The 22,253-nt window shown below is 40.7% G+C and overlaps 1 protein-coding gene and 1 long non-coding RNA gene across 11 annotated transcripts; one reads left to right on the top strand and one right to left on the bottom strand.

Annotated features, from left to right (window-relative positions):
* The first annotated feature begins 57 nt into the window (after positions 1-57).
* On the top strand, positions 58-8,903 carry LOC144370450 (uncharacterized). 2 transcript variants are annotated; one of them, XR_013430426.1, is made up of 3 exons: positions 58-307; positions 4,440-4,627; positions 4,749-8,903. It is a non-coding gene; the product is annotated as an uncharacterized LOC144370450 (long non-coding RNA). The 2 variants fall into 2 exon arrangements; XR_013430427.1 differs by lacking the exon at positions 58-307 and adding an exon at positions 3,582-3,930.
* On the bottom strand, positions 6,002-22,164 carry Erlin2 (ER lipid raft associated 2). 9 transcript variants are annotated; one of them, XM_005338375.5, is made up of 12 exons: positions 22,033-22,164; positions 20,735-20,856; positions 19,117-19,198; positions 17,861-17,907; positions 17,197-17,258; positions 16,918-17,043; positions 14,570-14,643; positions 14,372-14,430; positions 13,616-13,707; positions 12,678-12,767; positions 9,543-9,622; positions 6,002-9,129 (listed from the first exon to the last, which is right to left on the bottom strand). In XM_005338375.5, exons 2-12 carry the CDS (start codon positions 20,839-20,841, stop codon positions 8,929-8,931), a joined length of 1,020 nt encoding a protein of 339 aa, XP_005338432.1. In that variant the 5' UTR covers positions 20,842-20,856; positions 22,033-22,164; the 3' UTR covers positions 6,002-8,928. The 9 variants fall into 9 exon arrangements, with proteins under 9 accessions (XP_005338432.1, XP_077887327.1, XP_013219740.1 ...); XM_078031201.1 differs by having other exon boundaries at positions 20,735-20,777; positions 22,033-22,141; XM_013364286.4 differs by lacking the exon at positions 22,033-22,164 and adding an exon at positions 21,774-22,025.
* Between the last annotated feature and the right edge of the window lie 89 nt (positions 22,165-22,253).

The following is a 22,253-nucleotide window of genomic DNA, read 5'->3' as shown; positions in this document are numbered from 1 at the left end:
CCAAGTCGTCTTACCCAATCCACACGCGGCAGCGCGGGGAAGGCACGCGGCGGACGGCCCGCCCCTCCGCAGTGGCCATCTTGGGGAGGTCGCTTGCGGGCCTGGCGGGGGAAACCTGGAGGGGAGCTGGGTCCCCCAGCCGCGGGGTGCTGAGGCCGCCGCGGGGTGCCGGAGGCCTCCGCCGCGAGTCCTCGGGTACCCGGTCTGCAGTCTTCTCCTTCCTGCCGCTCCCTACCCCCAAGGGACTTCTTTGAGGCAAACTCCGCAGCACGTTCTCAGGGTCCTCTTCCCTTAAATGCATTACAAGGTTTGCCCGTTTGTATAAACTGAAATTCTAGGCGAAGTGACCAGGATTAGATACTGCTAGAGCAGAGATATAGCTTTTAATATATTGGATGGTTTTTGTGAGAAACCCTTAATAGATATAAAAGAACACTCCAAAGACAAGGCACGATTCAAATGTATGGTTATTTTTGTCATCCTGTAAACCAGTGCTTGCTTATAGAAATATGTGGTTCACACAGAAATCAAGAATTTTCCACGTGCTTATAAAAAATAAACCAATTAAATTATATATTTATTTAACCCAATATATCCAAAGTAAGATTACAACATGCAATCAATAAAGCAAGCTGCAGTGACGCAGACCCATAATCCCAGCGACACCAGAGGCTAAAACAGGAGGACCCCAAGTTCAAGGTCAACCCCCGCAATTTAGTGAGACCCTGTTTTAAAGATTAATAAGGGTTGGGGATGTAGCTCAGTGGTAGAGTGCCCCTAGTTCAATCCCCAGTACAAAACAAACAAACAAAAACCAAAAGAGCAGCTTTAACTCTTGGGGAAAAAAATTTAGATAGTATTTGAAATCTAGTGTATAGTTTTGACTTACAGCCTGCTTCAGTTTGGGCTATCCATAACACAAGTGGTCAGGGGCTGCATAGGCTAGTGCTGCTTGTCACACTTGTCAAAGGAGAGGACAGACAGGTTTAGGCCAACAAAAATGAGCTCAGCACACAGTCCAGTTCTTCAGTCTCCTGTTTGTCCAGTTCTCTGGCAAATAGGGTCCTAAATTTGATGAGCTAGATAAACACCACACAGTCTGATGGTAAAATAGTAGGTACTATGGCAAGTAGAAAGAGATTGCTTTTATGGAAAGCAAATTTGGTTGCAATTACTGTTCAAAGAGTCTCAATTCAGTTTAATGACATGTGATGCTATTATGTTGGAGAAAGGCTAAAGTTTGTTTTTTAGCCCTTTAGGTTGCTTTTTTGGTCTTGTGATTGGGCTCACTCAGATTTCTGGAAAGAAGAGATAATATTCTTCTTATACCTTTTCCCACCAGACAGAACCTTACATCCTTGCAATGAGACTTCTTTTGGAGAAGTCTATGGTCATTTTTCATGGTACACATGACTAGATTATAAACTAGAATTGCTGAAGATATTAGGAGTAATTGTATTCAAGTATCTCTAGCGTTGATACATTTTTACTCCAAAGTGGTAAACATTAAAAAGTGACCAGAATAGCCCTTCATGGAATAAGCCTAATAGTTGTTTGTTGTAGAGGCACAAAATTGTATAGAACTAGCCAGTAGGAAGTGATGGAAGGAACAAAGGAGATGGCGGTGAAGGGATGTATAGAGAAAGGAAAGGATGAGCATGAAATACTTTTAAAGAAATATGCTATTTGGAAAACATTTTAAAACCATAAATATGTTGGCTTTAGTGGCATACACCTGTAATCCCTGCCTTGGGAGTCTGAGGCAGGAAGATCACAAGTTTGAAACCAGCCTTCCCAATTTAGCAAGTCCTAACCACCTAAGTGAGTTTGTCTCAGAATAAAAAAAATATAAATGGCTCAGGGTATAGCTCAGTGGTAAAGCATCCCTGGGTTCAATCTCCAGCACCAAGAAAAACAAACATACAGAAAAAAAAAACCCATAAATACTTCATAGATCTAGGGCATGTCTAATGGTGATAGCAATTCAGGTGATAGGTCACTATGATAACAAGTAGTCCCTTCCTTCCCTCTTTTCTCCTTCCTTCCTTCCTTCCTTCCTTCCTTCCTTCCTTCCTTCCTTCCTTCCTTCCTTCCCTCCCTCCCTCCCTCCCTCCCTCCTTCCTTCCTTCCTTCCTTCCTTATCGAACCCAGGGAGTTTTAGCAAAGTGACTATATCTCCTGCCCTTATTTTAAAAGTAACTACATCCCCTTATTTTTCAGACAGGGTTTCAGTCAGTTGCTGAGGCTGTCTTCAACTTGCAATCCTCCTGCTTCAGCCTCCAAGCCCCTGGAATTTCAAGTGTATACCACTGGTCCAGTTTGTATCTTCACTTAATAGATGAGGTCTCTCTCTTCTGTGAATTACTAGGCAGTGCCATCCTCCACCTTCTTACCTATTCAGTGAGCCTGTGTTGAGGCATTACTCTGTAAAGGAAACTTGCAGGAGACCAGGATGAGTTGAGATTTTACTGTAGATTTATTTCTAAGATGTTTTTCATTTCTAACACTCTACGATCTTATGAAAATGGAAGTAGGAAAAAAAAAGTTAATGGTCCTAGTCCTATTATTGTTTCACATTCCAGCTTCTTTACTGTTTAAAATTATTTAGCTTTTGAATTTATTTTTATAGTACTGGGGACTAAACCCAGGGGCATTTTAAATCCCTAGCCCTTTTTCTTCTTTTTTTTTTTTTTATATTTATTTTTTAGTTCTCGGCGGACACAACATCTTTGTTGGTATGTGGTGCTGAGGATCGAACCCGGGCCGCACGCACGCCAGGCGAGCGCTCTACCGCTTGAGCCACATCCCCAGCCCCCTAGCCCTTTTTATTTACTGTTTGGAAACAGGACCTTACTGAATTGTTGAGGCTGACTTCAAATTTATGATCTTCCTGCCTCAGCCTCCTGAGAACTGGGATTACAGGTATGCACCACTGCATCCAGCTCCTTATTTTCTTTTTTAGTTTTTTCTTCAGTTGGATGGATATCAACTATCTAACTTAACCTTTTATTCTCCCCTGCTACATAATCCTTGAAAAATGCGAGTCCAGAATTATTTCAGCACCAGTAATATGTCTTTAAATCCTTCCCATAATTTGCAGAAACAAAGGAAAAAACAGATTAAGAAGCCAAACACCCAAAAGGAATAGATCATCTTCTTCTCCTTCTCCTTCTCCTTCTTCTTTGTGCTGGGGATTAAATCTAGAGTTTTGAGCATGCTAAGCAAGTGCTCTACCACTGAACAGAACTTTCAGTCCTTTGTATTTTACCTGAGCTATATCCCCAGCCCTTTTTTTTACAGTTTTATTTTGAAACAGAATCTTGCTATATTGCCCAAGTTGGCCTTGAACTCGAACTCCTGCCTTGTCCTTCGGAGTAGCTGGCATTACAGGAATATGCCATCATGCCTGGCTTCAGAGGAACAGATTTTATGAATAATCTAAAACTTGGTATTCATCATAAATGTCATCAAGTTTTTAAAAATATTCACCTCTATAGTCCTAGGTCCTCTATATGAGAGAAGCATATAAATTTTAAAATTATTTCCTGAGCCTATAGTAATTCTGTTTTTTTTTTTTTTTTTTTTTTGGCGGGGGCGGGGGATGTTAAAAAAAGATTACTGTTGCTTAGTTATTTGACTTTGAAGAGAAGCGGAGTCATAGTGCCCATGTCCCAGTTTAAATGAATTCAGGCAGAGTAGCCTATGACAGCAATTCCTGCACAAACAGGCTGTCATATTTGGCTTTTGAAATGTCAAGTATAGATTGTAGACCTGGGGAGGGCCCTAAAAAATCATCTGATCTTTCACATAGAAAGAATGACATTTAGACCTTCCCAAAGAGCATAAAATTTTCCCCAATTTCTGAAGACTTCTCAGAGAAGAAAATGTTATCTGTGCTAATCCCTGGACTTAATTACTTTCTATTGGCAGGTAACTACTTATTCCTATTTCAAACTTTAGCCAGATGTATGTAAATTCTTTTAAAATACTCTGCCAGGTGCAGAGGTGTACTTCTGTGATCCCAGCTACTTGGAGGCTGAGCTACTTGAAGCAGATGGCAAATTCAAGTCCATCCTGGACAATTTAGTGAGACCCTGTCTCCAAAAAAAAAAAAAAAAAAAAAGAGTTGGGGTTTGGGGATGTCATTAAGTGGTAAAGGGCCTGAGTTCTATCCCCAGTATCACCTGTGCCTCCCCACGCCCCAGCCCAAAACAAAACAAAACAAAATCTAACAACAAAGCCCAGTGAAGTTGTTAAATTTCCCTTTTGCCTTTTGTGGGGGCAACTGGTGAGTTCACTTTTTAGAGAGTTCCTCACTGACCCCAGTGCTGGGGGTTGAACCTAAGGCCTCATGAATGCTGGGCAAGCACTCTACTGCTGAGCCACATTTCCCCTCCCCCACGCCCTCCACCTTGGTTTTAACATTGTTCTCTTTTTAGAATCTTCAGGTTTCTATTTATTCATTCAATACCGGGAATGGAACACCCAGTGCCCTTGTACATGGCAGGCAAGTGCCACCACTGAACTACTCCCCAGCCCTGTTTGTTTTAATTGGAGCCCAGAACCAGACAATTCCTCTCAACAGGGTCAAACCAGCTTATTTTCTGCATTCTCCATTTTCACAGAGGTATGTATTCTCAATACTGTATTTGCTGCACGGCCATGTTCCCTTCTTCCTCTACATGCTATCCTATTTGTAATCTTATTTATTTATTTATTTTTTAATTTTTTTAATATTTATTTTTTAGTTATCGGCGGACACAACATCTTTGTTTGTATGTGGTGCTGAGGATCGAACCCAGGCGAGCGCGCATGCCAGGCGAGCGCGCTACCGCTTGAGCCACATCCCCAGCCCTCTTATTTATTTTTTAAAAAGCAAATTTGACTTTCTACTTGGTGGCACCCACTTAATAGTTATGTGCTTTCTAACTTGTTTTCCCAGAGGAGTAAAAGTTCTTTTTGAACACTTACACATGCTAAGAACAATGCTAAAATCCTCCATATGAATTATTTCTTATAGTTCACTTGATACATTTTATAGATGAAGACAGAGGCTTATATTAAGACCACACACCTAGGAAGTGGTAGGGCAGGGATATGAACCTAAGCAGTCTAACTCCAGGAATGGTACTCTTATCTTACTCACTCAATTCCAAATTCATAGTTTGTGTATTGGGCCTTTGAGCCATTAAAGTCTGGAAGCCCCAGGAAAGCCTGGACTCAGGTTGTCAGATTTAACAAATAAAAGTATAGGATACCCAATTAAATGGGAATTTCAGATAAATAACATACTTCAAAAAATACTTTAAAAAAATAAGTATGTCTCATACAATATTTGGGATATACTTACACTAAAAATTATTGTTAGTCTGAAATTTACATTTAACGAGCCACCCTGTATTCTTTCTGGCAACACCAGGCAAGGAAGCATGCCGAACAGAGCCTGGGACTTCCCCACTGAATTGATATCAAAATGCATTTTGGGTCAATTGAAAATATTCCTTCTCTTTGGAGAACTTCAGTGTATTAATTCTTTAAAATGACAATTCTCTATAACACCTGCGAAAAATTTATTCACAAATTAAGTTGTTTGCTTGTGTGTTCTTAATGAGATTGATTTTCATCTGAATATATTTTAAGGGATAACTTAATTCACTAGCCAGGGATGTTTTATTTCTTTATATCACCTATCCTTATATTAGCAATTGCTACATTCACTTTAATAAAAAATAAATCCAAAGACTTATTTTATTTAGACAGACTGAAAATAAAACTAAGACATAAATTCATGAGGCTTTTTGTGTTGTCCCAAACAATTCTTCCAGCTTTCGACCCAAGGCAGTATCATTTATAGAATGATTAATATAACAAGAAATTATTTCTCAGTAACAAAGGGGATCATTAAACTCTTGGGGCTCTTTGAAAAATTACTTTGATTATTCAATCACTAGCCCATACAAAAGCAGAAATAAAAAGGAATGAAAATACAAACACAAATGAATGGTTATTACCTCTTTTATAAGGAAACAATAAAAACAGTGGCTAGAACCATATTGAACAGGACCAAGAAATAGTGGTTAAGATTTTAGACACAAAGTTGCCATTCACTAAGATACAGTTTATTCTCAAACTCCATAAAGTCAGTAAATATGACCATCTGACTTTAACTACTCTCTTTAAATGGTAAAGTTATCAGTGTTAAAGGAAACAGACTCATAGAAACTTCGAAAGATCATTTATAAAACATCTCCCTTTTTTGGGATCAACACATTGCTAAACTTCAGTGATTCCCTCTTTCTCAACTTAATATGAACACAGATCCCTCCAAATCTATTTTATTTTAGTTATATAAAAATTAACAAACTTTGGCTTCCTTACAGACATTCTGTACTTATATTAAAAAGAGTGATTAAAAGCGGTACTGAATATGAATCACTTCTGTAAAGTTTTAATGAGAAACATTCCACCAAGGTGCTATTCCTTGGGAAAATTCTACAAAAACTGAATTTTATAAACAGTTACTTATTTTGATAGAAGTTCCACTTATAAATAGCAGCCATTACTTCACTGCCTACAACACTGCAGGCTATCACATTTTATGTTTAGAATTCAAATGTTTGAAGATCAGATTTTCTAGTAAGTGTTAAAACAATAAAGATGGGTTAGTTACCCAAGGTTAAAGGAGACAGCTGATTTCCATGATTTTACTGTTCAGACAGATACCCACAACCACTGGATTTATGCTAATGAGCGTGACAACATTTATATTTTTTGTTTAAAGAGGAAGCAACATTAATCTGGTGGAAGGTAGTTGCAGCAACAGGACTTACTGAGGCTCTTTTGTGGTCAAGGGACAAACTATCACAGGATGTTGGTACAGGAGAGACTTTCAAGTTAAAACAAACCTGAGGAAAGTGTGCTATTTAGAGGCTGAGATAACACTACTCCTGAATCTACTGTGGTGAGATGGTGTTTTCTGAGGCTCATGTGGAATAATTCAGACCAGAACAGACATATATGTAAACAGGGGATGCTGGCTGTGTCATGCTGCTCCTAATAAGTGACTAACAGCATTGAAATGAAAGGAGGATGAATGCATTTTAATAATGGGGAGATGGACCTTCTGCAAGTAAGAAGTCTTAAGCACATTAAAATCCATCCCTACTGGGAAACATTTTGCTGCCTGAACAAAGCAAAATGAGGACTGTGGTTTGAGAATTCTCAGGGCCAGGAATGAGAACAGAGAAGGGCAACATTTAAAGTAAGGGGAGGTAATATTTTGCATCTTTCTTTCTAGGCAGGCTGAACATTTCCTGACAAGCCTGGTGCTACTTAGGAGCAAGCTACCCTGAGTTCTAGGACTATTGGATAAAACAGAAGTCTGGGCATGGGACTAAAAATGAGGTGGGGATTGGTGCCAGAAACGCTCACTGCTAGTATTCACAGAGGGAAGAGGGGTACAGTAGGAATTTTTATTTCTGCTCTTTCTTTGGGGTAGGGGCAGCTAGACAAAATCCTAAGCCAAGGCTGATAATGGTCACTTAGCATACCAATACGCTTGCAAATTAACTCCAGATAGCTGCTCTTCACTTAACAATTCTGTACACCAGTCATGAGCTATACATGTTGGATTCCCTACCCGCAAAACATTATTTTCAGGATACAAGAAAAACCTTTCTTTCATGTTTGCTCTCTCCCATCCTGAATCTTCCAGGGTGACTCATAATTTTCCCAACTAGGAATGAAAAAGAAAACATTTTGAACAGATATTGATGTAGACCAGGGACTCAGCACAGGAACACGGCATGAACTTTGACATATATCCACACAGATGTCTCTGGAGAGTTAACATTCAGTCCAACCTCTGTGTGGCTGCCTGGGAGCCCAGGATTTAAAAACATACACTACTTAGAGAATAGATTCCCTTTATCACCATGTCAGATAAACACCCAACAGGAGCCATAAACATTAGGACTTCAGAAATCTCTTGGCTGACCCTTCTTCCTCCTCCATACATGGTGTCAGAGCTCTTCAATGAAGAATCGCCACAACAATAAAGATACTTGATTGCAAGGTACATACATAATCTGCCAAGCAGGTACTACAGTGGCTAATAGTGTAATGATCCCACTTTAGCACTAGTAAGCCACTTGAGTTGTTTGTTCCTATCTTCTTGATGCTAAGTGGAGCCTACAGAGAGATTATTTGAGAAGAAAAAACTGAATCACAGATTAAATGAAAAGTTTCTAAAAGAATGTGTGGTGGTAACCAAGCCCTGACTCTGGAAATGTAGTCAGAAACCACCACTCTTGAGCCCTAGGGCAAGGAGCATAGTGTATAGAAAATTTTGCAAAACCTAGCACCAGTTCTTCCTTCAGAGGGCTCAAAAAAGCTTGCTTCTAAAATAACCCATACATGCACTGACAAAAATGCCAGGGAAGCCAAACATTCTCTGCAGCTGTTTTTCCACTGGCAAACGTACAAGTGCATGTTTGTTCAGTTGTAAGCCTCCCCCACAGACTTCTGCCTTGGAGAAGGGGAGTGCGAATGGTGAACTGTATTTTCCCAAATAAGGAAAATCAAATCACCAGGAGGCAAGAGCCTACTTCTCCCACCCTTTAGTGACAACATCCCTAATTAAGTCAACTTCAAAGGGACTAAATTGGTGCCTGCAGGTCAGAGGTCCAACCCATGGTTTATAATCTTATCAGAAGCCAGATACAACCTACTTACCTGAATAAAACCCCAAATCATCAATCCCCACCCTCCCTTCCCAAGAAGGGGAACAGATTTAAATCCTTTTCTTCTTTTCACCATAGTAACTTGAAGAGTCAAAGAAGGTAGTGTGGGAGGAAGGAGCATTCTGTTTCATCTTAAAAAATAAAGATCTCTGTTAAGTGTCATCTGAAGTTGTATAATTTTTTTTTTTCAATTCTCTGGTGTGGTTGCCTCCAGAGGCTCGTCTTCTTCGCCAAAGCTCAGCTTGTCACCTAGCCCCTCATACTGCTTGCTGATACCGCCTGCAGAGTCCATGAACATGTTAGGGATGTCTTTGCCAAAGTAAATCTTGCTGTTGGAAGCAATGGCTTTATACTTCATCAGCTGTAGATATTCTGGTGTCAGCTTCAGCTGTGACAAAAAGTAAAGCCTTAAGTGGGATTATATTGGAGAAAATTTTTGGCAGCACCCCTTCAATTTTCATATACAAAGAGTTTCTATCAAAGAAATATGCCTCTTTCTACTTTCCATGGGCTCCTTGTTTATATTAGTAACAGTGGAGCCATTTCTTTTAGGAGGAAGTAATCTAAGCTCTTCAAGACAGAGTGGCAAGAGCTGTAGAAATTTCCATGTTTAACATCAAAAATTAAATTTCTATTAAAAACTCCTATCAAAGGAAAATACCTGACCCACACAAAACTGGAGCCCTCAATTCTGGCCCCAAGGGGCTCTAGGTGGTGACAGTCATTTAATACCAGATACTCTCAAGCAATGTAAACCCAAATCTAAAGACATGTCTTCATCAGGCTGTGCTGAGCCTTTACCTTATTTGCTTCAGCTGTTTTCAAAGCAGTGTAGCACTCAGCGTCAGCTTTTGCCTTTTCCCGGGCCAGAAATGCAGCATCTGAGGGGGAAGGAATGTAGGAAATTGGATGAAGTGCAAAAACTAGACTTTGCAGGAAATGCAGAGTCTAACAGAAGACTATGTTCTGGGGGATGGGGATGTAGCTCAGTGACAGAGCACCTGCCTAACATGTGCAAGGCCCTGGATTTGATCCCTAGCACTGGGAGGTTGGAGGGACTGTTGTGGTTCTTGCCCCTATAACTCTTGCTCTGCCTCTTTGCCTCTATAACCTTGGGGAGATTATCCCCGCCCCCCAGCCCTTCTCTCTCTCTCTCTTTGCTTTGGATTTTTTTTTAAGAGAGAGTGGAGAGAGAGAGAATTTTTTAAATATTTATTTTTCAGTTTTCAGTGGACACAACATCTTTATTTTATTTTTATGTGGTGCTGAGGATCGAACCCAGTGCCTCACGCATGCCAGGCCAGCGTGCTACCACTTGAGCCACATCCTGAGCTCCTGCTTTGGATTCTTTTGGCATTTTACACTAGCTGGTGTAAGGATCAACCAAAGATGAAAAAGTGCTTTGAAAGTACCTACCTAGGACGGGGACTAGTTATGTACAAGTCTGTTGCTGGGGGCAAAATCATACATGTTGACAGCATAATCTAAAAAAGTACAGCTACCCAGAGACACTTCCTATTTCCACATGCTTCCTTTTTATGTAGCTCCACATCTGTGAAGCAAAGGAGTGGGTCCCTGCCTCAGGCCTCAGTTTCAGAGCTCTCCACCTATCCCTCTCCTGCTACTTAGCAAAAGCAAGTGAAGCCCAAAGGCAGCTCTGAATATAGTTAGTGGATGAATCACCTTAAAACTGAATACCATCAATACAAAATTGTTCAATTCCTTTCCAAAATCATTTCCTTGTTATTTCTTTTTTTATTTGTTCTTTTTAGTTATACATGACAGTAGCATATACTTTAACATACCATACACTCATGGAGAAAAACTTCCCATTCTTGTGGTTCTACATGATGTGGAGTTACACTGGTCATGTATTCATATATGAACATAGGAAAGTTATGTCTGATTCATTCTACTGTCTTTCCCATTCCTATCCTCTTTTTAATTTCTATCAATTATTTAAAAATATTTATAGCCCAAGGGCAGTGCCCATGCCGGCAATATCATTAACTTGGAGGGATGAGGTAGGAGGCTAATCTGGGCAACTTAGGAAGACCCTGTCTTAAATTTAAAAAATAGCCGGGAGGGCCTAGAAACATGGTTTAGTGGTAGAGTACCCATGGATTCAAAACCCAGTACAGGAGCCAGGTGTAGTGACACACGCCTGTAATCCTTGTGGCTTGGGAGGTTGAGACAGGAGGAACTTTAGTTCAAAGCCAGCCTCAGCAATGGCGAGGCATTAAGCAACTCAGTGAGACTCTGTCTCTAAATAAAAAATACTAAATAGGGCTGGGGATGTGGCTCAGTGGCCAAGTACCCCTGAATTCAATCCCCAGTACCAAACAACAACAACAACAACAAAAAGCCAATATAGGGAAAAAACATTTCTAATTAACAATGATTAAGCTGGCACAACTCTAGAGAGAATTACATACAGTGGTCAAGACTAATACATGTCTGGATTCAGATCTATTTAATCCCACTCTGCAAGTGATATGCCTCTTGACTTAGTTGGAACTAACTTTCTGTCAAGCTGATGAAAAATTTTTGATGTGTGCCCCCTTGCCCTGGGAATGACGTCAGCCACAGGTAATATCTGTAGCAAAACACCTGGGGAGAAAGGTCAGTCTGTGGGGGTCTTAACTGCATGCCTTCAGCATGACCCTAGGGTGAAGGAACCTGTAGTCTGGCTGCCTTGGGAAAATTCAACTGGCCTTAGTACCTGATGACAGGTATATACAAAAAATAAAAATGTATCGTTTACCTGAGTGCAGTGGCACATGCCATTAATATTAGCTACTTGGGGGTGCTGAGGCAGGAGGATCACAAGTTCAAAGCCAGAAATAAAATAACAAAAAAGAGCTGGGAATGCAGCTCAGTGGTACAGTATCCCTGGATTCAATCCCAAATCCCTAGTACTGAGAAAAAAACAAAACAAAACTGCTGTTTTGCTAAGAGATCCTGAATGAGAAGCCACTGATCTGTGAAATCCTAACTGGCTCCTCAGTGGGTCCTTGAAAACCTTACAAGTCCCATAATGAATATAACTGGACATAACACTTTGTAGCCTAAGGATCCATTTTTGTCCTAAAATTTGCTTGACAAGAGGACCACATGAGATAAAAGGTGGGTAGTGGGAAAGAGGTGAAGGCTTAGGAGCAGGAACTGAAGGTGAATGATATTCAGAAAAACTAGCAAAGAAAACACTTTAGCTTTAGTGTTGTTGGTTTTGAATTTTCTTTCTTTCTTTCTTCTTTTTTTTTTTTTTTTGTGGTGTGTGGTATTGGAGATTAAATCTAGGGGCACTTTATTATTACTGAGCTGCATTCCCAGCCCTCTTTATTTTTATTTTGAAACAGGGTCTAAGTTGTTGCCCTTGAACTGGTGATGCTCCTGCCTCAGCCTCCTGAGTAGTTAGGATTACAGGCATGTGCCACCATGCCAGGCTTTAAAAAAACATGTTTTCTTCAAAGCCAACTTAGTATCTGCTTAGACCTTGAGAGCAGACTTAAAGATCAAAATAATGGCATGGACTGATTTTAAAGGAGTGGGTGGCTGAGGCAAGGGGGACCAGCTGTTATTCTGGCCCAGCTTCTAAGTTTACTCCCAATGCTCAGAGGCCCCTGCTAAACTGTGAGCTCCAAAACAGCAGGGACAGTGACTTCCCTTTTCCTTATATTTCATAAAATGCCTGGCACACAAAGGCGCTCAACCAGAATTTGCTGAATGAATGAATGCTCTCTAAAGTAGAATGCTGAATGTTATCCTGGCTGAAATATCCAAACTTGAGTCTAAGCACAGAGTAAAACACACGTTTCAGAGAGATTATGACATCCTAGAAACAGAGACTAAAAAGCAAAGGAAACAATTCTCTTATCCACTTGCTAAAAAATATAGGCCGAGTCAAACTCAGGCATCAATGTTACTTCTGCTTACCCTCAATTTCCGAGATCCTCTTTTCAGTTTCCTTCTCCATCACCTTCTGCCCATAGGTGATTTCTGCAACCTGAGCTACTTTTTCTGCTTCTATAAATGAAGTTGAGAAAAGACTTACAGCTCTGACACTTCAAGTTTGACTAATTTCACTTTCTACCTGATCTGAGTGCCCTGTGCATGACAATGGATATGCTCAGATGGAGAGCTGCTTTCCCCATAGGGCACCTGTGACAGGCACATGTGGGCAGAGATTGAATGAGGAGTGAGTATAGCAGCACATCATCAGTGCAAGATAGTAACCAATAGTAACTGGCCCCAGGGAGTAGAATCATTTCTCTGAGGAAGGTGAGGAACAAGTCCTGACTTCTCTCCCAAGTCACAGGTATACTTCTTCCCAAATAATATTTTAAGGACACTTCATTTTAGGAAGTAGTTGGGTTGGTTGTTGATAATGCAGTGTAGTGATCAGGAGCATAGTCTAGAGCAAGAATCTCTGAACTTGAATCCCAGTCCCACCTCTACTTGCCACAGGACTCTGTTATTCAACTTCTCTCTGCTTCAGTTCAGGTAATAAGACCAATTATGGTAGCTACTTCACATGACAGTTGTGAGGACTTAGTTCCTTCACATATGAAGTGCTTAGAGAAGAACATGACTCATAGTAAGTACCCATTAAGTGTCAGCCATTGTTATTATTATGACTTATGACTAATAGAAAGGGCTCCTTCCATTTATGAAATAGGTAGAAACTCAAAACTCATTACCCTGGCCATGATCTAACAGTTTCAACTTTGCTTCTGGGGCATGAATGCCTCTCTGGCGTGGTGGAAATGTTTTGGAAGACTATGTAGTCTATTCATGCCTGGGCCTTCCCTGCATCTTCCCATCATTTCCAGCCCTTCCACCCTGAAAAGGAGATCACAGAACCACATTCAGACCAATGAGGGCCTTCTTCCGCTCTGTCTCAGCCTCCTTCTCCACCACCTTCTGTTTCTGGGCTGCAATAAGAAGCTTTGTCTTCTCACTTTCCCTGAGGGGGAAAAATATGCAGCTGTGAGGCTATAATAGAAAAGCCGCTGCAGAACTTCACTGTCCCCTGGAGAAGCCAAACTCTTTCAGTGAGGAGAAGCACATTATAATTTCTTGCTGTCTCCTGGAAGAATGTTCAATGGCCCAGGTAAAAACTGATCTGTTGCAGATAGTGACTCTTTCTCTTCCAAGCTAACTCATTTATGAAAATTAAAAATAATGTAACAGCTGGGCATGAAGGTACATGCCTATAGCTTCAGCTACACAGAAGAGGCAGAATTAATGCTTAAGCCTAGGATTAAGCCTAGCCTGATCCCATCTCAAAATCAAAACAAAAACAAAAACATAATGTACTTTTAGTCAAACGGACCTGCTATCTACTTACTCATCTTTCCCTCCTATCTTCATATTTAGCATGAGCCACTGAACATGAAGAAAGCCCCAGGCCTTTTAAAAGCATCCTGCTCCACACAGCTCATTCTCTCAGTTAAGGAGTCCCTGTGAGGGCAGTGACATGCCTGTGTAATCTAACAGTGGAGTAGGCTATCATAACTGCTCAAGAAAGGGAATAACCAAAAAGCCTGGCACAGTTTTGGTTAACTCTGAGATGGGAAAGGTGGGAGGTGGTAGAGTGCGGTGGTCAGTTAGGCCTAGGGCATACTCACATCAACTCATAGTTCCTGCGGATGGCCTCAGGTATATTGGGCTTTGTCACCCGCACAGCCTGGAGAAAGATACAAATAGCGAACAGTGGGAAAGTGAGGGTGGAAAGATATATAAACTCCTACAGAGCCTACATATTCCTGCATAAAAAGGACATCCCTTGGAAGAGATGACCGTTCTCCCACTGTGGCAATGCTTACTTGGATGACAAGCCCAGGGGCCATTGAAGTCAGGTCCTGTTGCAAAGCCAGTTTGAGATTTTCATCAATCTGGTCTGGAATCAATAAACACACACAAAAAGGAAATGTTATACTTTCTATATTGGGGAGGGTGGGATGGAGGTAAAGCACAAATGAAAATAGCAGCTCAAGAACATAGGCAAAAGGTCTTCCTAATAATATCATACTGCAAAGCCCAGAAACATAAGGGTGTAAACTGCACCCCTTATTTATTTTTTTCGACAGTGTAGGGGATTGAATCCAGGGCCTTGTGCATGCTAGGCAAGTACTATGGTCACTTATTAGGCTAAATTATATCTGAGTCATGGTAGAAAACTGTTGCCCTGGGCTAGTAACTTACTGGGGAAATCTAGAAGAAATATTTTGCAAAGCATTTCAGTAATATTGATGGTAAGTTGCTTATATGTTATACTGATATTGATAAATTCTAATTAAATCATATTACTGGGCTGGGGATGTGGCTCAAGCGGTAACGCACTCGCCTGGCATGCGCGCGACACTGGGTTCGATCCTCAGTACCACATAAAATTAAAATAAAGATTTTGTGTCCACTGAAAACTGAAAAATAAATATTAAAAAAATTCTCTCTCTCTCTTAAAAAAATCATATTACAAAGTAAACACAAGTGGTTCTTCAGGTAAAGTTCTGAACAAGTATTAGAAACTATTATTATAAAATGGTCAAAGAAGATGTAGCGTAGTAAGAAGTGATAAAAATAATGCAGAGTCATGTTTAAAGATGAGGCTGAGAGAGTTCTGAGTAGTTCAAGGAACATTAGAGATATGAATTTCTCCTTTATGAATATACACAGATTCTAAGTAAAACAGTGCTTGCCAGCAAGACTGAAATTAAAAAAGAAAAAAGTACCAAAGCAAATCCATTTTCCTGGTTCCTCTGTATAAAAGCCACACTTCACTGAGCTACCAAGTTTATTTATAACACAGTAAAAAGTATTTAAATACAAGACAATTTAGTATTTTAATTTTCTCTTCAGGGACATTAGGAATTCTTTCCTTTTTGTTGTTTCAAATGCTTCAAAATGTTCATCAAAGGCACTATTCTCAAACAATGGTTAGAGAGAAAATTAGTATTTCATAAAATTCTATTAGTTTGAGGTAAAAAAAAAATCAATAGCAAATCTGCCAGTCTTTCCTTGAAGGTACAATTCCAAAAGCAACGAAAGAATACAAACCCTATAAAATGAATTTACATTCAGTTTTCCACTGCATAAAAATAAAGTGATTCTGATGATTTTCTAAATCTTAGACAAAGCAAAAGGTTATTTGTCTAAGCAAATGGTCACAGGCAATATAAATGATTCATCCTTCTGTCCATTAATAAAAAATATTTTTAGGTTTGAGGTGTAGTTCAGTGGCAGAGTACTTGCCTAGCATGCACAAAGTTTCTGATTCCATCTCTGGTACCATAAAACAAGACAAAAGAAAAAGAAAAAACCCAAAAACCCACATAGGGGCCTTTTTATATGGACTCCAGGGAAAAATCATCATCCAGTGTTAGTATCAGGAAAAATTCATTTACTTCTATCATTGGCTACTAGAAAATTCTAGAAGCAAGTTTAAACAGAATACCATAAAGGAGCTGTAACAATTACTGAAATGTCTCCTTCCTTTGTTGCTAAAGTCAGGTTGGGTTTCCTTTGATCAGGTAAAAAGGACAAAGGTGTCAACTTAAGTATGTGGATCCTTTTTCTTTAAACCATTTTCCTGTTCATCTCTTTAGGGACAGAGTGGCATGGGGGGGAAGCAAAAAAGGTTCTAAGAACTGTAAAAAGTTAAATTCTCGTCTCACTTTTAGAATTATAGAACCATAGCATTTTCATCACCCAACCCTGGGGCCCTTCACTTGGTGTGGTGTGGTACATAGAGAACACTGAATTAATAGCCAGCAGAGAGAGGTTCTAGTTTCAGCTCTGCTACGAACTAGCAATTAGCTCATAACTTTCTTGCTTTGGGCCTCAGTACACTTATCTTAAAATGAGAATGTTGGGAGGATAACCTCTAAGGTTCTTCTAGAAATGATGGTATCTTCATTACATAATGATATTTCAGGGGAAGAGAAAACACTTTTCCGTTCCAGTTCTCTGAATCCAGTCAAAAGTGAATACTCTATTCTACTATTATTTTTTTTTTCAAGGATCTTCTTTCATTGACATTAATATTTTCCAGGAACTCCTTAGGAACGAGTTCCTAAATACTATCTATCTTATCTTGTGGGAGCTAGGAAACAGGTAGTGGAGTGATGTAGGATTGCTAAAGCCTGGTATGAACGGGGAAGGGGGACTTTCTTACCAAACAGCTCAATGTAGACTTCTTGAAGTGTATGTACACTGCAGAACTGGTTCAGCTCATGATGGATCTTGTTGAAGATGAGGGCCTTGTCATAGTCGGCAGTATAGTTCTTCACTATATCATACACTGGGTGAGGGAGGAGAGAGTTCAGTATAAGGAAATGTAAGATTCCAAACTCCTCAAACTTTCTAAGACACAGCAACTGTCCCTTACTGAGACACAAGAGACAGGCAGATATGGGGGAATTAAGCGAGTGGAGAGGGTACACTGGAAGAATACCTGCATTTGGTACCAGGAAGTTCACCACTTCAATTCTGTCAAAGTAGATCATCACACCACCACTATTGGAGGAAGAAGGGACAAAGAGTTATTAATAAGTTCTGGAATATTGTGCAATCTCCAGATAGCATAAGATGTGTGATTGGCAGAAAAGGAGCAGAATATTTGTGGGATATCAGAGCTCATATCAACAACCTGATCTGAGAAATTACACCTCTCAAAAATACCTCCATAAGAACTAGTGATACTTTTGGGATATCAGTAAGAAAAGAGCAGTTCATATCTTTTGAATCAGCAATGCCTTTTGATGAAAGCAATGGACTGCAGGGAGTAAACTAAGGAAGGTAAAGAAGTTTTCAGAACACACAAGTTCACTGTGGAATTTTATGGTGTTTCTCACTTTGGCTTTGCCATCATATTCGTTCAGCCCTCCCTTACCCCCTCAAACATTCATTATTAAGAACAATTTTTTAACATGACATTCTAGCCCCTCCCAAACCCTCTTGGATCCTCTCTACTACACTCCATTACTTGGTCAAGTTAGAATAGAGGGGCAGGAATATGATAAAACCATTATAACACAGTGTCACTGTCTCTTACTTCAGCCACTCAAAAAGTCATTTCCCTTACTTATTGGGGTTTAGCTTTATTCTGGGTATTTTACCTGGTTCCACAGGGAACATTCTTCACCTCGTCTGTCTGGAGTGTGGTCTAGAAACAGAAGAACATCAAATACTTTAAGATGGACAGTGACAAACAGTGAAATTTACTATTTGGAATCTCAAATACCCTTGGCCTTAACTACTTGTTTGGGTTAAACTTTGCCTTTGTTAAACATGAATAACTCACCTAATCCCCCTTTACAGTATGTGCATCTAAACCAGATAAAGGTACCTAAACTATCTTCACTGTAAGGGAACCACATTTAAACAGGCAGAGAAATAATGGTTTAGGTGAAAGATCCTGGATTAGGAGTCTTAAACTGTGTGTAACAGCAAATTCCTATTTAACCTGTCTTAGACTTCAGTACCTGCTTAGCCTGTCCTCAGGATTACTGCCAAACTCAAATGAGGTAATATACTTGAATACATTTTTAAAACCATAAAAAAATGACTATGAGGTATTCTAGGACATTTTGCTGGTTCAGTTGAGAAGTTATTCTTGAAATCTGATTTTTTCTTACATGGACATATCCCAGAGATGTCTAATCTATCTTAGCCATGTTGAGATCTGTCACTTATAACCTTTTTTGTTGTTGTTGTTTTTCTATTAGTATTGGAGATTGAATCTAGAGGTGCTTTACCACTCAGTATGTCCCTAGTCCTATTTTTTCTTTTGAGACAGGGTCTGGCTAAGTTGCTGGGGCTGGTCTTGAACTTGTGATCTTCTTGCTCAAACTCCCTAATAGCTGGGAATTACTGGTGTGCTGGGCATTCTACAGCTCATTTTACTCTTACTTCAGATGTTATTACCCCTCACTAATCCAGCTTCCCTCTTCCGCCTAAAAAGTTATTTCACATTTCTGAAGTTTAAATAAGAACCAGCAAAATTGCCATGCTTTATTTCTATCTATCATGTAGTCTGTGCTCTAAAAAACACAGGCATACATACATATACATTAGACTTTTCTTTTATATTTTCAGAAGAATCTTCTCTGGTTTTGTCTTGAAGTGAAGAAATAATTTCCATATGGGGCTAATGGTCCAAGGCAAGGCAATGATGATTCCATTCAGCTACTTCAATAATCAAGTAAAGCTCCAAGAGCCTCACTGTGTTTGCATACCCATGTGTGTTTGTGATACTTAAATCAGTCTCTGAAAAGGCATTTTATTTATCCAATGGCTCAATAATTTCAAATCATGTTATTATCAACAATCCAAATTTGTAGTCATTCAACCATACCACACAAGCCAAGTGTACCTGCACAGACTTATATGATGTGATGAAAGGGAGCATGAGATGGAAACCAGGGCCACTGGTGGAAGTCAGCAGGGCACCACCTCTGCAGAGGAGGGAGAGAGAGGAAGGTTCAGTGTAGTAACAGGATCTATTACATTATTACCACGTGGGCTAACTTTCTCTTCAGTCCTATAAACATTTAATATAGAGTGACACATGCCACAGTCACATCCAGAGATATTTTTCTTCCTCTTGCTTCAACACTAGGAAGCCTGAAAGTAAGCTTTTGCACTAAGAAAAACAGGCACATGGGTGAACTGAAATGAAGACAGTAAACTGGGTGCAATGGTGCACGCCTTTAATCCTAGCAACTCCGGAGGCTGAGACAGGATTGCAAGTTTGAGGATAGGCTCAGCAACCAAAAAAAATTTTTTTTTGTGAGACTCTGTCTCAAAATAAAAATAAAAAAGAGCTGGGGATGTAGCTCAGTGGAAAAGTGCCCCTGTATTAGATCCCCAATACCGACCCCCCCTTCCCCGCAAAAAAGGGACAGCAGAATCCCTGGCTATATTCAAGATAAGAGAGGAAGTCTTTTTCACTTAATCATCATCTGTTGAGCTTGTGGCAATTCTTTAGGGAACTTAAATGAAGTGATAACACCATAAATTAATTGCATTGTTTTTGAGAGTTCAGTGACATGGCCAACTAAAAGAATAATTTTATGTACACACTATACGTCATTTAAATATATTTATTGGACAATATTGAGTTACCTTCCTAATCAGGTTGTTTGTAATGATAACCTGTTTGGGGAATAAATAAATTGATGGTGGGGAGAAAAAACTAAAAAGGACCTTAGAAAGTAGGGGAGAATTCAATCAGAATTTTAAATTTTTTTTTGGGGGGGGCACTGTGGATTGAATCTAGGGCCTTGTGCATGCTAAGCATGCTTTTACCACTTAGCTACATCCCTAGACTCTAGAGTTTTAGAAGTTGCTATTGGCAATCCAGAAATAAGCATCATAGGGCACATTTAAGAAGAGGTTCATAAAGACTTAAAGCAAAAGCTTTGGCCATGGAGGATATTAAAAGGAAACCAAACCAAGATTTACAAGTGTTTCTTTGCTTTACACTGTGAAGTAAAATTTAATTAAATAAAGAATAACATAAACAATGATATAATTGTAGGAACCATTATCTTAAGGTTTGCCTTGACTGATACAGATCAACTTGCAGAACCTTTTGTTTTCCCCAAAATGTTCATTCTAAAAGAGACTCCCAAATTATCAGAGTGAGCTATCTTCTCAAGTTGCCATCAAGAACTGTGACTCAGATGGCTTTTCTAGAGGTAACCTGATAGTGTTGAGCCAAGCCTCCCAGAAGTATGTTTGAGAGGGATGATCAGGAAAGAGTGCTGCTTTTGTTTCTGAGTCTATATACACATTTATCCATCACCAATACTAAGGGAAGTTCTAAATATGCATACAAACACACTTGCATATTCACACACTTGGTTTGTCTTGGTCACTGACACAAAAAGCTCAATCTAAAAACACTGCTGTATGCGATAATATATAAACTTAGTAAAATCTGCTATAGTAACTAAAAAAGGGAAAGTTTCTACCTGTCTCTGCCTTACCTGTAATATACCCCAATGTGTCCCTCTTCTATCTTGTGCACAGCTGAGAAGAGAGAAGCACAAAAGAAACTGGAAGCCACCGCCACAACTGCTCCCAACTGAGCCATCAGTGAACCTTTATCCTAGGGAAAAGATGTGGGAAAATGTGTATGGCCAGACATGCAGGAGAAAAGCCATGCTAGTGAGTGCCTCACCAAGTAAGGCTCCCTGAAAGTGACTCATATGCAGCCTACTGTAGTAGGAACATAAGGCTACATCTACAACTCATTTCATCCTTGCTCTCAGTCAACATTCCTATTCCCTAAAGGTGGAATTATGTTCCCCATCACAGTGAAGAGGCAATGGCTTCAGTCCTTGTCCAAGTAAGAACCAGTGCCAATTGGCAGGGTTGGGAACACAGCCTTAACTTCCTGTGAACATGAATGTGCCGTTACTGGAGCCTCACACTAGTAAAGGGAAGGGAGCCAGCTGCAGTATGCTGGCCCAAATTACAGGGGATGTCAAATGACAGGCAGTTGTGGCTATGTAATTCTGGTCAGGGCCTCCCAGTTCTAATTGCCTGCCATTTCAGAGGAAACCATCATTTACTCATTTCAGATGCTAGAGACAGAAGCAGCAAGCAGCAAAGTTCCAAAGTGGGATCCTCCGGCCTTTCATCCACCTTCCTAGTTATTCATTTGGACCTAAACGGGATGGGACTGTGAACTGAAGCCACTCTCTTGCCCATATCCTTTGCACTAGAAACCGGGACGGCCCAGGCTGGGAGACTGAGGGCTCCTGGGTCTAAATGCGTTCAGGCACCTGGATGTGAAAGAGCTGGCATTCAGAAACTCATTTCCTGAACCTTGAACCTAGATGACTGACGGCAAAGTTCAGTCGGATGTGCCAGGGCCCATCAGCGCAAGGCATGGATTCTGCCTCCCGGGTCTAAAATAACTGGGACGCAATGTCTGAGGCACTTATTTTACCGTGGCCGCCTCTAGCTACCGATCTGTAGTTGCGTCCTTTTTGCAAATGCCCTTTCCACCCCCGAAATCACCTCCACCCCGCCTCGCGCCCCTTCCCCGCTCTCCTCTGAGAGAGGGTCGCGCGTCCCAAGGGCTCCAAAAGCCTCCGCTCGGTCCCTCCTGGAGCTCGTGGGCAGGGAAGAGACAGAAAGGGTTTTCTTTCTCGCTCCCGAAGGGGCAGGCTGAGGGAGAAAGGCGGCTAAGGCCGGAGCTCCGGTGGACCGAGGCTGAGCTCGGGCCAGAAGCCGCAACGAGGCCGGGTGCGCGCACTTAGGGGCGGGGGCCGCGTACCAGGCTGTCCCTCCAGGCGCTCCGTACTCGTCCGAACCCCAGTGCAACCGCAGAAACCGCCACACCCCTCAGCACGCTGCTTCCTTCCGGGCCCGTCGCTCTGGTGACGCCATCAGTTCCCGCGAGAAGACCACACCCCCTTCCCTCGACTACGTTCGTCCGCTCCGCCCCTCGCGATCCTAGCAGTCAGTGTCCGTGGACTGCCGCCAGGGAGCGCTCGC

The sequence above is a fragment of the Ictidomys tridecemlineatus genome, chromosome 14, assembly GCF_052094955.1.
Source record: "Ictidomys tridecemlineatus isolate mIctTri1 chromosome 14, mIctTri1.hap1, whole genome shotgun sequence".
Classification (NCBI taxonomy): Eukaryota; Metazoa; Chordata; class Mammalia; order Rodentia; family Sciuridae; genus Ictidomys; species Ictidomys tridecemlineatus.
This window is presented reverse-complemented; position numbering and strand designations above follow the sequence as displayed.

Coding starts and splice junctions, on each gene's coding strand:
- Erlin2 (XM_005338375.5), bottom strand. CDS start 20,841: ATGGCTCAGTTGGGAGCAGTTGTGGCGGTGGCTTCCAGTTTCTTTTGT. Junction 13,708..14,371: donor CGCAGGAACTATGAGTTGAT/GTGAGTATGCCC, acceptor TTTCCCCCTCAG/GGAAAGTGAGAAGACAAAGC. Junction 12,768..13,615: donor GCGGAAGAAGGCCCTCATTG/GTCTGAATGTGG, acceptor CTTCATTTATAG/AAGCAGAAAAAGTAGCTCAG.